Source organism: Carassius carassius, chromosome 45 (genome assembly GCF_963082965.1).
Source record: "Carassius carassius chromosome 45, fCarCar2.1, whole genome shotgun sequence".
Classification (NCBI taxonomy): domain Eukaryota; kingdom Metazoa; phylum Chordata; class Actinopteri; order Cypriniformes; family Cyprinidae; genus Carassius; species Carassius carassius.
Window position 1 is genome coordinate 22542335 of NC_081799.1, and position 14300 is coordinate 22556634.

The window sequence follows — 14300 nt, forward strand, 5'->3', positions numbered from 1 at the left end:
CAGTGAAAACTGAAAATATAAAAATAAATCTGGTAAAAATATTAACAAAAGCTATAATAGTGACACTAAAATAACACTGAATGTTATGTATTAAAATATCACAGTATTATACTAGCCACACTTAACATCAAAAGGGAATTTAAATACAATGACAAATATTTTAAGATGGTGATCTCATATTTATTTATTAGTAACTACAGTTTTTGTGGCGGAAACTGTAGTTACAGTGATGGATTTATTGTAGGCTTTGCAATAAATAAGAAAATGTAATTATTTTCTATTGAAATACAGCAAATAAAAGCTAAATATGGTTTTAAATAAACCACCAGAGATTATTTTAATTGAAAACAATCATATACTAAATAATAAATTATTAATACATTAATTACAGATAATAGGAACGTTATTATTAACCGAAATATACTGTAGAGATGTTAATCAAATGATATGTTTACGTAAAAACTGTTTCCTAAATCCTTCGCCATGAATGGCCTATTGACGTCGCTCGCACGTCCACGTACGTGACGTCACGTCCATTCACACGCGCTGATTTGACGGGAATCACTCGACTTCCGGTCGGGGAGCAACTCAAGAGACTTCCCTGCGGCGGCGGAGCGGAGAGACACAATAACAAAGCCACGGGAGAAATGTCCGGCTTCGAGAACAGACTGCAGTCGTACTCTTCCACACAGCTGAACGAACTGCTGGAGGACGATGACAAGCTCCGGGGAATGGTCCGGGAGATGGAGGAGGTGGGTTTAATCCCGGAATATGATGATATGGTGATATGATCAGTTACAGTTGTTCGAGCTTTCGTGTTTCGGGTTATTTTGTTGGATTCTTGGACAGAGACTACAGCAGTGTTGGTTTTTGGGAAGTGTTGTTGACTGAAGGAGTGAAGAATGAAAGCAGTATGAACTGACCTCATAAAATAAAGACAATAAGATGAGTGTGATATGAAGACTGCTTAGTACGAACGGTCTGCTGCTGTCAATCAGACATTCCGTTTCTTTGGTATGACAATGCTGATAATACCTTAATATGACTTATTATTTATTATTAGCGTTTCTTGTATTTTTTCCACCACTTTCGTTTCATTTTTAGTCTAAAAATGTCAAAGTGTAAAATGTTTGTATTATTATCCAAATTATCATACAATATGAATATTATTTATTGTATTAATTTTAATGACAAACATTTACAATCAATCATATATGTGTAAACGTTGTATTGTTCTATTATATAAAATAATTTAATTTAATATTAAATGAATAGATTTTCCTTTGCTATATTTACACTTTTTGTCTATATAAATATAATATTTATATATATATATATATATATATAAATGATTGTTATATATTAAATTATTGTTATACAAAACAATGTATAAAATATTTTTTTACTATCTTAAACAGTACATATATATATACATATTAAATTATAGTGTTTTATTAAATTATTTTAGGTCCTTTTAGATTATTTTTTCTAAATATAAATATACATATATATTAAATTATAGTGTTTTATTAAATTATTTAGGTCCTTTTAGATTATTTTGTTTGTTAATTTGTAAAAAGTTATGATTAATGAAGAAAGCATTTAATCACTCCACCGCCGTGCTTTGATAAATCAGAATCCTTCTGAACTGTTTTATCTGTAGGATTGGTATTTCCTTGTCGTATTGTGCATGGGCTTTGTATATAATCTTGCTTTGCATTGCTGAGTAGTTGAAAAGATGTGACTCTGCGCTGCTGCTGTCACAGATGCAGGACATGCAGCAGAATAAAGAGCTGACGATTGCCAGTAACCGCAGCCTGGCGGAGCAGAACCTCAACCTGCAGCCTGAACTGGACCATCAGAAGATCCAGCTGACCAAACGCTACTGCTGTTTACAAGATCTGCACGAGTCCTACCAGCTCCGCAGGTCCACGCTAGGTCAGATATGAACTCAGCTCACTCACACTCGCAAACCATTTAACAAATGTTTGTTGACTTTTCAAATGAGAAACCAATTGATCAAGTGGTGTCCGGGTTTTGCCTTAGTTTTTCTATTGGTTTCATACTTGCTGAAGCTAATGACGGAAAAGTAGTTTGACCAATAGCGTGCAGGCATTGTTCATAATCAACCAATCGTGGCATGCGAGAAGGCAGGATCTACAGAGATAGTCAAAGCAATGCAAATACTTGTGTATGAAAGGTATGAAGACTGTAGAGAGAACATCAACATGAAAACAAAACCATTAGAAACCATTCAGCCTGGAAATAAAATCACCAAAACACAAGCATGACCTGAGTATCCAGATACTTTGCACAATTTAAACTATGTAAATATTCCAGTGTAAACGGGACCACGGAAAAGCACATCTTTCTTTTATCTAAACCTTCTTTGCCTTCCTTCTTTGATGTAAACAATAACGCATCCTGCTGAACCTGTTTGGTCACATAATGCTTCCTCTTTATTTCAGCTTCAGCTGGTACTGATCATCCCAGGTCAAATCTGCACACAAATATCAGTGTTAAAGGGCTGTATTTTGTGCTCTATATTTATCCAGTTTTATTTTAAGACACCCTTTATCTTGTGTTGTCAGCGTAATGATTTAGATTTGAAAGTGAGTTTATCAGGGTCAGTAGGATACAGCAGACAGCTTAGAATTACACTGATACAAAGACTGCTTGAATAAGTTCCCAAAGAAACTCTACACTGATGTAAAGTTATCCACACTGTAAAACACTCCCTCTATTATCAGACCTATGCTCTTCATGGCTCTGTTTGGTGACTGCCTGGTACAGCATTTTTATAAAAGCATTGCAAAATGCTCACAGCGCTGTCTCACATTATTAAAGAAATAATTCACCCAAAATGTACCTTTTCATAAGATTTACTTGCCATCAGACAATCCAAGATCAAGATGTAGATGAGTTTGTTTCTTCATTAGATTTGGAGAAATGTAGCAGACAGTACATCACTTGCTCACCAATGGATCCTCTGCAGTGAATGGGTGCCATCAGAATGAGAGTCCAAACAGCTGGTAAAAACATCACAATAATCTACAAATAATCCCCACCACTCCACTCCATCAGTTAATGTCTTTTTAAACAAATCCATTATAAATTCATTCCATCATAAAGACAATAACTGATTGGAGTCGTGTGGATTATTGTGATGTTTCATTCTCTGTCATTCTGACGGAACCCATTCACTGCAGAGGATCTATTGGTGAGCGAATTAAGTAATGCTAAATTTCTCCAAATCTGTTCTGATGAAGAAACAATCTGATCTACATCTTCAATGGCCTATGGGTGAGCACTTTTCCAGCAAATTTAAATTTTTGGGTGAACTGTTCCTTTAACGTATCCTGTATGACCCATCAACTGTCCAATTAGAAATTAATGTGTATTAACGTGTCTTTCTAACTGCTAATGTAGTACAGCTGATGAAACATTGAAGTTATTTTGCAGGTAATCGTGTTTTAAAAATTGGATCTTTTTTCAGGTAACAGTTCACTTGACACATTGTTGGCTCTTTTGCAAACCGAGGGAGCCAAGATCGAAGAAGAAACAGAGGTAACAATATTTTCCGTATTTTCAGAAATCCACAAGACACATTTTACACAATGTTAAGATTCTCGCATGTGTTTTGTAGAACATGGCCGATTCATTCTTGGACGGGTCCTTGCCCCTGGACAGCTTTATTGATGACTACCAGAGCAAGAGGACGCTGGCACATCTGAGGCGTGTGAAGATCGATAAGCTCCGGGAGATGGTGCTGAAGGGGGTTCATCTTCCTCAGGGTTCCTCTACTGATCCTTCACAACCTCAGGAGACCCATAACTCCACCGCACCTTTCCAAAGGCTAGCTAATGGTTCTCCAGCTCACGTAAGACCAGCACCAACATCTCAAGCATCGGCAATGCCTTACAACCCTCAGAGCATCGGTGTTCCTCTGCCAAACACTGTGCCGTCATATTCATGTCCACACCCACAAGCACTTCCTCAAGAGCCCGGTGCTGGTCTTCCCCCGCGGGCAGGTTTTATAATGCAATGATGTTCTTCTGCCTCAACATTTCCATTAGAATGTGAAATGTCATTTTCCACCTTTTTCTTTAGATGCACTTTGATCGTAACAGGTTTGGGTTTCTGCAGGTACACAAAGAATTCAGATGTTCAGCAGATTTCAGCTCATTCTGTGCCACTTATGTGTTTTGTATCTTGGCATGAACTTTTTTTTCACATGTTCAATGCAGAAAATGCAGAAAGCTCTTGTGAACCTGGCTGTTGGTTAACTACATATTAATTTCCGTTTGTTTACATAACCTAAAGTGCTGTTAGATGCATCAAGATTAGGATTCAGAATCTAAAGTTTTAATCAGAAAAGTAATGTAAATGACTTCAAAACAATGGGGGGTATTGCATTTCTTACGTAAATATCCTAGTTGAACTGAAAATGTTCAAATAGGTCCTTATGCACATGTAAGACAACTTTACTGTGTACTTTTATATTCCGTGTGGAAACCTGTAACCACAACAGACAATATTGGCATTTTGAACTTCTGGGTTAAAAACTGACCAAAGATGCACTCAAACTGTTCCATGAGCGCTCCGTCAAGTGGTTTTGAATATAGTGGCTTTGTTGGACTTCAATTTGATTTCATTTAAACATGAAATGAAATGTGACATTAACAGACCAGCCTGACAGTAAATCTGCTGTAGAAAGACTTAAGTAAACAGTTTAATTATCCTAAACTGAATTAAACTATCCTTAAACGGCTACCATATTCAAAATAATATAAATATTATATTATTAAAATAATTAGAACACTGTTTACAACATTACAGATATGTAAAGCGATCTATTTTGGCACTGATGAAATCTGTCTTTGCAGAGAAGTGCAGGTACTTTGAAGTAAGAACTGTCATGCTGAGTTGTGACAGTTCTTGTGCACTTTTATATGAAGGATGTTATTATGCAAATCTGTGAAGTTAGAGAGTAAAGTCACTTACTGTATACTGATGTAAGTACAGGTTAAAAGAAATCAAATGTGCCTTGCAATAGAACCAACAAAAAAGTGACGAAGAAAGCATTTAATCACACCATCGCTGTGCTTTGATAAATCTTCGAAGCCATCTACAACTTTCTGTTTCTGAAGACATTAATGGTGCAGAATCCTTCTGAGCTGTTTTATCTGTAGTATTGGTAACCTGTAACACTCCTTATGTAAAGTACTGTACATTGTAGCTGTTTGATTAGTGGCTCTCGGTGACTTGATTATTATTATTATTATTTTTTATGCTGATTAATAAATGCCTAAAAGACTACCAAAAGTGAAATGTCTATATTAATTGCTATATTCAGAACCTAAAAAAGTAATCTCAAATTTCTTCTCCTTCCTCTTCGGGAGTGTCGACTCCCACCTCTTCGTAATCTTTCTCGAGGAGCAACTAAATCTTCACAGGCCTCCGCAAACTCACCCTCCTCCATACCTTCTCCGACGTACCAGTGCACAAAGTCTCTCTTTGCGTACATTGGATCAAACTTGTGATCCAGGCGTGCCCAGGCCTCAGCGATGGCTGTGGTGTTGCTCAACATGCAGACTGCCCTTTGAACTTTGGCCAGATTGCCTCCTGGAACCACAGTCGGCAACTGGTAGTTGATACCAACTTGAAAACGAAAACGGTTCATGCAACACATCTTTTCACACCTAAACTATGCATGCAAACTTTTACCAACATTACTATTGTATGCTGTTACAGCATTGTAATAGTTTGCTATATATTGCTATGGTAATTTTGTGTTCTCCGGTGTACAATCCAATGTAGAATACAAAAGACACAGGCTGACCTTGAACCCTGTAGGACACCAGTCAACAAACTGAATGGTCCTCTCAGACTGACAGCTGAGCGTGTTATGCCTTCTCTGTGGAGATCACGTGTGATGTCATGGTATTTGAACAGGGGACATGGATGCAAGGATACAGCACCAGGTTGGTTTGGAACCTGTCAGATCAACGTTGAGAGCTCTGTCGAAGTGCAGGGAGGCGATTATCGATGATACGATCTGGCCAATGAGGTGGAAGAGGTTGGTGTATGTAGGCCACTCTATGTCCAGGTTATTTTGGCAGATATCATAGATGGCCTCATTGGTGGCCTCGAGGGTGGTGGGTGTGGTCAGAATAGAATTGTAGGGCTCTACCACTGTGGTAGAAATCTGAAGAAACAGAAAACAGTTTGAAGTACTTGCAATGTTTTTCGTAATCCACTGGACTGGAATTTAGTGGATCTTCAGTGTGTTACAGGTGGTTTCCAAGATATTTCCCATTTTATAATATCTTTCATTTAATACAATATTTAAGTGAAGCTTGGAAGTGTTGAAGATTTCAAAATGAGAAATGTCTCTGTATAAAGTGACTGAACGATAGAAAGGACCAAGTGATTATAAACATTCTTGTTAATGTCAGCATTACATGAAAATCTATCAGCAAACCCCGAACCAGTTTCACCAGCAAAGCTGTGGAAGATAAGGAATCCTTGTAGTCTAGTGCACTGGTCACACTAAACTTAAAAAAGGTACAAACTATTAATAAATCTGTAAAAACATAATTGCAAGAAAACTTACCTATCTTGGGTGAAACAGCGGTCTGTATGTTCCAGATCGAACTTCATCTGAATGGGAAAAAATAATGCTAAAAAAAACACACACAGGAACTGATTGGATGGCGCAGGGCTACAGTCCTTAACTAAAACTATTAATACATGTTTTGTTAACTGAAATAACGCTGGAAAAAAATCATAGATAAAAAATTAAACAATATTTCGAAATTTTGCTTTAATGACTTAAAATTAAAAAAATAAAATTGAAACCGAACTAAAACCGAGATAAAATAAATCAAACCTAAATAATACAAATATTTAAAACATTAATAAATAAAAATAGCTCATAGATTAAAAATAAACAAACAAGAGACAAATCAAAACATTAAAAAAATGCAATAGTATAAAGGTTTATGTTGTTAATACTAAAATAACACTGAGACGGCGAAAAGGGTCTCTGTTTGACAGATTTTTGGACAGGAAGTGTTGAAAAAAATGAGAGGGTTTGATGATGTCAGCAGAAAAGTGAAAATGTTGGCCTAGCAAGAAAATGGTTAATACAATAGAGTAATTTGCACAATCATATCGTTCAAAAAGACCCATTCCGTGTATTAATAAAGTAAATGGTCTATTAATCATACAAAACAATCTTCATGGTTAGGTAACCTGTTTCTTTCAAAATACCATTACTTTTACTACAATAAACGTTTGTAAGTTGATATTAGTCATTACACACACACACACACAAAAAGATTCTTACACTATTTTAATTACGATTTACAGTGGTTACACTAACTGTACTATGGTATTTTGACATGTAAATAATTGTAAATGCATTCTGACCAACGACGGTAGCTTATTTCTGTGTATAAATGTCAATCACTTGCTGGAGCATTATTATTGGTCCACATATTAAATATTTGAATATAATCCTAATATAACGGAAATTTAAGTTATGATAAATATAAATCGAAATATTTTACTAATGTGTTTACCAGTACTGTCAAATTGTAGATATATGTTAATAAAATGTCGTGCAAGAAAGAAAAAGGGGGGGAGGTGGGGGTACGTTAATCGTCTGTAGGATATTTCACGGATGTAAACAACTATTGTAGTGCATGGTTGCAGAACAATATCAGAGATTCGTTGTCATGCATCGTTTCAGAATGACGCTGTATCTTTCATTCATTGTCTTGGCTACGCGTGCCTTGTCTTCCCATCAGCGCGCGCGGCTCTCGTGAGCCGGGTATAAATATCAGCTGCATGAGCGCGAGAACTCAATGCTGATGTGTTTGTGATGCTGTCAACATGAGCGGACGAGTAGGAGACCTCAGTCCCAAACAAACTGGGGCTTTAGCACAGGCAAGTAAATGCAGAAAAAATATTTTTATTTTATTCCTGATTTTCCAGGATATGTTGATATATTTTGAGTGTCATTCATAGTTTCGTTTAAGACTTATAACTGTTAACATATAAGTTTTAATATAAAATACGATACACACGACGGTTCTGAGGTTTGGGGTCAGTAAGTTTATTTATTTATAGAAAAGAATAATTTTATTCAGCAAAAATGTATTCAAGTTATCAAAAGTGAGAGTAAAGATATTCATTAAATTACATAAGATTTCTATTTCAGATACATGCTGTTGTTTTGGTCGTTCTGATCATGAAATAATCAAAAAATATTATGGCAAGAATCACAACTAATAATAATAAATGGTACTTGAGCTGCAAATCAACACATAAGAATGATTTCTGAAGGATCACGTGACACTTAAGATTAAGTAATGGTGCTGAAAGTTAAACTATAATAATATTTCACATCACTGTTTTTACTGTAGCTTTGAGACTTTTTTTTCTTTCTCAAAAACATAAAGACCCCAGACTTTGAACGGTGGTATGACCTTATATTAAAATGTAATAAAGCATACAAAACTAATCTTCAGAGTTAACCATATTCCTGTCAAAGATTTGTTTATATATTTTAATGCTATTTGTTTAATTAGTTTCGGGAGAAAATAGCAGATGTGTTGGATCAACTGCCCAATCAGACTGACCATTATCTGCTCCGGTGGCTCAGGGGTGAGAAAGGATTTAAAATTATAATAATACAAACATCTGATCAGAGTATGGTTCTCAGAAACTGTCCTTGGGAATTTGATTTCAGGTAACTTTTGTATGAATGTAGTGGAAGCCTGCTAAAGTTTTTGCCATTAAATTATCTCTGACTCTGACTGCATGGTCAAGGCTATCTATGGGTGACCTTTTGACCCCATGAACCCGTGTGTTGATGAACAGACTGCCAGATCTACAGTAATCCTAAGCAAACACTTGCGTGTATATGGAGGACAATATATGCAAGTACTCTTCCACGAAACAAAAAAGTTATTTCTGAGATGTTTTTTCATTTTTGCATGTCCGATTGCTTCATCTTAACCAGTTTTATCTAGAAATCAATATTGTATGTTGAGGCAGAACATCACAACCATCTGTTGACTTTACGTTTTGAGAGAGAAGTTCAAGGTGACATTCTTGTGAATGTATGCGTCAGTGTTTATCTCCCTTCACCTGTGATTTTTGACCGTTCCAAAATTATTTGCTCTCACCCTTTGCACTACATTATTGTATAATATCCTAAAGTCCTCCTCAGCTGCATTCAGCCTTTAATTGTGATTCATCTGGGAAAGAGCAGCATAGAAATCTGACATTTCTTGTACACATTTTCCTATTTTGCATTTAAATAAAAGAATCAGGACTGTAGAGTAATGCAGTTTACTTTAAAAATGATTTTTAGAAGTTGTAAATGAAATAAAAATTATAGGAGTATATGTATAAAAAAAAATAATTCTAGCTCAAAATGTCATATTTATTTCAAAGTGTTCTATGTAATTATTTGTGATATTTTCTAGTCGTTTCCGGATGAAAATCATTTCAAAGTAATTTCTACAAGTAGCGCAAGTTTCTAATTGTTTTAGTGTACATTATATAAAATACATTTTAAGTTTGCTTTTATATCTTGTTTGCAGCTAGAAGCTTCAATGTCCCGAAATCTGAGGCAATGATTAGAAAGGTAATATCACAGCTTAAATGAATTTACAAGCGCTTTAAACATCTGAGGCTGAATTACAGAAACATCCTAACTCAGAATCCTATCAAATTTGTTTAGCAACCATGAATATTTCACTTAGGAAATATTTTATTTTTTTTATAATATAAGATAGGATTTCTGTAATACAGCCACTTTGAATAATGCATGAAGCAAACCAGAATTTGCCTTACATATATCAACATCTTTGTACTCCAGCATCTGGAGTTTCGCAAGCATATGAAAGTAGACACCATCATTGACGACTGGAAGCCACCTGAGGTATGTCAGGACAGTTTCAATTTTTTATCATGATCTCAAAATGAAAATAGCCTTGCCTAACAAGCTTATGTTGTTTTTCTCCGTCCAGGTCATTGAGCGCTATGTGGCAGGGGGATTGTGTGGCTATGATCGTGAAGGAAGTCCTGTCTGGTACGATATCATCGGCCCTCTTGATCCAAAGGGCCTTTTACTGTCAGCTAGCAAACAAGACTGCCTGAGGACCAAAGTCAGAGATGCTGAACTTCTACGACGAGAGTGTGAGAAGCAGTCTAAAAAGGTACAGTCTGTCAAATAAAGACCAAATTACTAAGAATACACAGACTTTGTTTTCTGCACTCAAAAAATAAAGGTTCTGGCATCTGTAGATCCATCAAGAAGATTTAACATCCATAAATATATATATTTCATTTAAGAACTGTTCACTGAAAGGTTCACAAAAAACTTTTCTTTTATGGCATTGCTGCTCTTTTGGAACCTTTATTTTTAAAAGTGTAATGAGTGTGATGTGATATTTTATTATTTGAACATTCAAATCTGCTTCCCATCTGCAGTGATCATGTCTGTGTTTTTTTATTCTTTATTGTTTTTGGGTGATCTTATTCATCAGCTTGGCAAGTATATTGAATCAATCACTATCATTTATGACTGTGAGGGGCTTGGCATGAAGCATCTTTGGAAGCCTGCCGTTGAGATGTATGGTGAGGTAGGAACATGATGCTTTTAGTACAGCTTAGTCCTTTTGAGGTCCAATAATAATTAAACTTTTAATATTATTTTGTATAATTGTTTGTATTTTAGCCACATGCTCAGACACATTGAGCTTTGGTGTGTGTGAGCTTAAATCTTTCTTGTTATTTGCCAGTCAGTAAATACATTATATAAATGAATAAGAAATTTATCACAAATTATTTTCTTTTATAAATAGTTCACCCAAAAATGAAAATTTTACTCACTCGCAGGTCATCCAGGATGAACTTGAATTTGTTTCATTGAATTCATTGTAACAGATTTTAAGAAATGTTGCATTTCATCACTCACTCACCAATGGATCCTCTGTAGTGAATGGGTGCCGTCAGAATGAGAGTCCAAACAGCTGATAAAAACATCACAATAATCCACAAGCAATCCACACCACTCCAGTCCATCAATTAACATCTTGTGAAGAGAAAAACTGTGTTTACTTTATACTGTTGTTTTATTGACTAAATGACAAGTCCGTAATATATAATGTTGCTATCTCCAGTAAAAAAATATAATCTCATCTGAATCAGGAGAGAAATATGCAAAGATCAAGCACCATTTACAAGCAAAAATATTCCAGAACAGTTCAACAAATTAAGAGTGGATTTTGATCTGAGAGGCCAACAGGGGACTTTTTTTAGTGGAGGAAGGACTTATATTTTGTACAGAAGTGATGGTTTACAGTTAAAAATATCTTAATGATAAATTTGTTTCTTACGAACATGCAGCCTCTCACTTCAATAGATATTAATCGATGAACTGGAGTGGTGTGGATTATTTGTGTATAACTGTGTTGTCTGTGATGAGTGACTCTCATTCTGACGGCACCCATTCACTACAGAGCATCCATTGGTGAGCAAGTGATGTAATGCTACATTTCTTTACATCTCATATGATGAATAAACAAACTCATCTACATTTTGAATGATTCAAGGGTGAGTAAACTGTCAGCAAGTTTTCATTTTGGGGTGAAATATTCCTATAAACATTTGTAACATATGCTTTAAAGTCCTTCCTTCTTCACATCTCAAATTAAATATGACATTGAAAATTGTTATATTGTGGTATTTTCCCCTGCAGATTCTGACCATGTTTGAAGAGAACTATCCAGAGAGCCTAAAAAAGGTGCTTTTAATCAAAGGTGAGTAATCGTTGCACCAGTGAAATCACTTCAGCGTAATATTGTTCGATAATAACCAGTTTTGAATGCTTTTAATTATAAATTCTTCTTTCTACAGCCCCTAAACTCTTCCCTATTGCATATAACTTGGTCAAACACTTCTTGCGTGAGGAAACACGGCAGAAGATTGCTGTGCTGGGTTGTAAGTTGTCTCATTGGTGCTGTTTGTTAAGGATAACATCACAATTCTGTTGACTTTGGTGTGTAACTCATCCTGCATGAATGACAGTTTCTCTTGTGATCTCTACCTTCCAGCCAACTGGAAAGAGGTGTTGAGGAGCTATGTGGATGCAGATCAGTTACCTGCGGTTTATGGGGGATCCATGACTGATCCTGATGGAGACCCTCTCTGTAAAACCATGGTGCGGTTTACTAGTGAACAGGAGAATAACATACCTTACTGTTTTGGTTTGGGCTCAGTAAGATCACAGTTGAAGTGTATCATGGTTTACACGAAATAAAAAGTTTTCCACATTGATAATAAGCAGCAAATCAGAATATTGGAATGATTTCTGAAGGATCATTTGACACTAAAGAGTGCAGTAATGATGCTGGAAATTCAGCTTTGCATCATAGGAATACATTTCATTTTGAAATATTTTCAAGTAGAAAACGGCTATTTTAAATAGTAATAACATTTCTCAATATTATTGTTTTTACTGTATTTCTGATCAAATAAATGCATCCTTGTTGAGTTTTCTTCCAAAAACATTCAAAAGTCTTACCAACCCCAAACTTTTGAATGCAAGTCTATTCAAAATACCAATATTTTGTTAGTTGCCTTTACTCATCTGACGTCTTCCTCTCAGTTATGTTATGGTGGTGTAGTGCCGAAGTCTTACTATGTGCGCGACTCTATCAAAATGAAGTATGACCAGTGCATCACTATTAGCCGTGGCTCATCATACCAGCTAGATTATGAGGTGCTCTTTCCAAACTGCGTACTACGGTAAGTACCACATGTTAAGTGCTAGTTGTTATGCATAATTGTTTAGCAAAACAGCATGCAATATATTCCATATGTACGCTACTATTGCAATTTTCTTTTGTGGTTAAACTAGTAACACACTGTGTTTTCTTAATCTAGATGGCAGTTTGCGAGCGAGGGGTCTGATATCGGTTTTGGACTTTTCCTGAAGACGAAAGGGAATGAGACTAAAAAAGTAGAAGCCATGCAGGCAATACTGCCCACCGAACGTTACAATTCCCACCTCGTTCCAGAAGAGGGGTCCTACACCTGCGAGGAGCCGGGCATCTGTACGTTTGTTTTAAGTTTGACATTTGAGTTTTTTTATGGAAGCTTGTTTCCACCATGGAAGTCTTTTTATCTTACAATTCAGACTTTTTTCTTTAAATACTGAGAATTGCAAAATATAAAATCTGATTTGTGAGATGAAAATAAAAATACCAATTCTGGAAAAAAAGAGAAGAAAAATCTGACTTGTGAGATAAAAAGTTTTTATTACATATATCCTGTAAGGGAATCAAGCTTAGTTTTTGGTGCTTTTCTAATAATTTATTATTATTTATGCTGATAACAATGTATTTTTCTCTGTAGATGTGGTTTGGTTTGACAACACTTACAGTGTGCTACATTCAAAGAAGGTCAGCTTCACTGTGGATGTGCTTCTACCTGAAGGACTTACAGAAAAACAGGCATAAAACTTGACTGGAATTAGACTTTATATCATATAGCCATTAGCATAAAATAAGATTAGGCCTACCCAAGTCCTTACATCATGGACTTTGAACACACTATGTTCAACAAGAGAAAGAAAAAACAAAGTGTTTTTTTTTTATTTCAAAGTTTTTATATAATTATTCTATCTGTAAGCAAATTACTATAGATAATTATGAAAAGTGATTGTACACAAGCAGTTCCTTAAGGATGTTGTATGAACCATTTCCAGGATTTGAATTATAATTGTGTATGACAAATGAAAGCAGTGTGGACTCATAAAGTATTAAATATTTGATCAGTAGATGTGAAATAATTGTGAATATAGGCTATTGAGAATATCTCTCAATATATATAACATTGAATCAGTAATTATAATGCAGCTTACCCATGTCAGTGTATGTAATGAGTAAATGCTTCAGTAATAGCAAGATTATATAAATCTTTGTAATATTCAATTTGGAGAATGTTTTTAAAGTGCACATAATTCCGCGATTATCTAAAAATAAAATGCATTTAAGAAAACACTTGATGAAAAAAACTGTTGATGAGTTGGTGTTTATTTGTAACACTAGAGGACGCACTTGCATCACATTTTACAAATGACGAAATGCAGTGATGGTCAATAAACACAATGACATTGAGTTTACACGCTACCACAAACAACAAACCTAAAGATGTATTACATTATTGCAGCTTACTGCAATTGATTTATTTACTTTTCATTACTTTTGGTTTAAACA

General features: G+C 35.3%; 3 protein-coding genes across 3 annotated transcripts; 2 read left to right on the forward strand and 1 right to left on the reverse strand.

The window, feature by feature from the left end:
- The first annotated feature begins 559 nt into the window (after nt 1–559).
- On the forward strand, nt 560–5331 carry vps37bb (VPS37B subunit of ESCRT-I b). Its single transcript, XM_059538703.1, has 4 exons — nt 560–752; nt 1767–1938; nt 3497–3567; nt 3647–5331. Exons 1-4 carry the CDS (start codon nt 648–650, stop codon nt 4046–4048), a joined length of 750 nt encoding a protein of 249 aa, XP_059394686.1. The 5' UTR covers nt 560–647; the 3' UTR covers nt 4049–5331.
- Nucleotides 5332–5373: 42 nt separating this feature from the next.
- tuba7l (tubulin, alpha 7 like) lies at nt 5374–7194 on the reverse strand. The gene is given in 6 exon segments (XM_059538643.1): nt 5374–5436; nt 5438–5661; nt 5833–5888; nt 5890–6001; nt 6004–6208; nt 7153–7194. Coding segments are annotated over 6 exon segments (702 nt in total).
- Nucleotides 7195–7801: 607 nt separating this feature from the next.
- On the forward strand, nt 7802–14201 carry sec14l7 (SEC14-like lipid binding 7). The gene is made up of 12 exons (XM_059539563.1): nt 7802–7953; nt 8598–8673; nt 9618–9661; nt 9896–9958; nt 10047–10235; nt 10566–10661; nt 11780–11840; nt 11938–12021; nt 12135–12241; nt 12689–12828; nt 12967–13136; nt 13438–14201. Exons 1-12 carry the CDS (start codon nt 7900–7902, stop codon nt 13539–13541), a joined length of 1188 nt encoding a protein of 395 aa, XP_059395546.1. The 5' UTR covers nt 7802–7899; the 3' UTR covers nt 13542–14201.
- The last annotated feature ends 99 nt before the right edge of the window (nt 14202–14300 follow it).

Bases quoted from the DNA above. Each gene is read 5' to 3' on its own strand.
- sec14l7 (XM_059539563.1), top strand. From the start codon at position 7,900: ATGAGCGGACGAGTAGGAGACCTCAGTCCCAAACAAACTGGGGCTTTA. The intron at 8,674-9,617 runs GTGAGAAAGGAT...TCTTGTTTGCAG, and splicing joins TCTGCTCCGGTGGCTCAGGG to CTAGAAGCTTCAATGTCCCG. The intron at 9,959-10,046 runs GTATGTCAGGAC...TTCTCCGTCCAG, and splicing joins ACGACTGGAAGCCACCTGAG to GTCATTGAGCGCTATGTGGC.
- vps37bb (XM_059538703.1), top strand. From the start codon at position 648: ATGTCCGGCTTCGAGAACAGACTGCAGTCGTACTCTTCCACACAGCTG. The intron at 753-1,766 runs GTGGGTTTAATC...CTGCTGTCACAG, and splicing joins TGGTCCGGGAGATGGAGGAG to ATGCAGGACATGCAGCAGAA. The intron at 3,568-3,646 runs GTAACAATATTT...TGTGTTTTGTAG, and splicing joins AGATCGAAGAAGAAACAGAG to AACATGGCCGATTCATTCTT.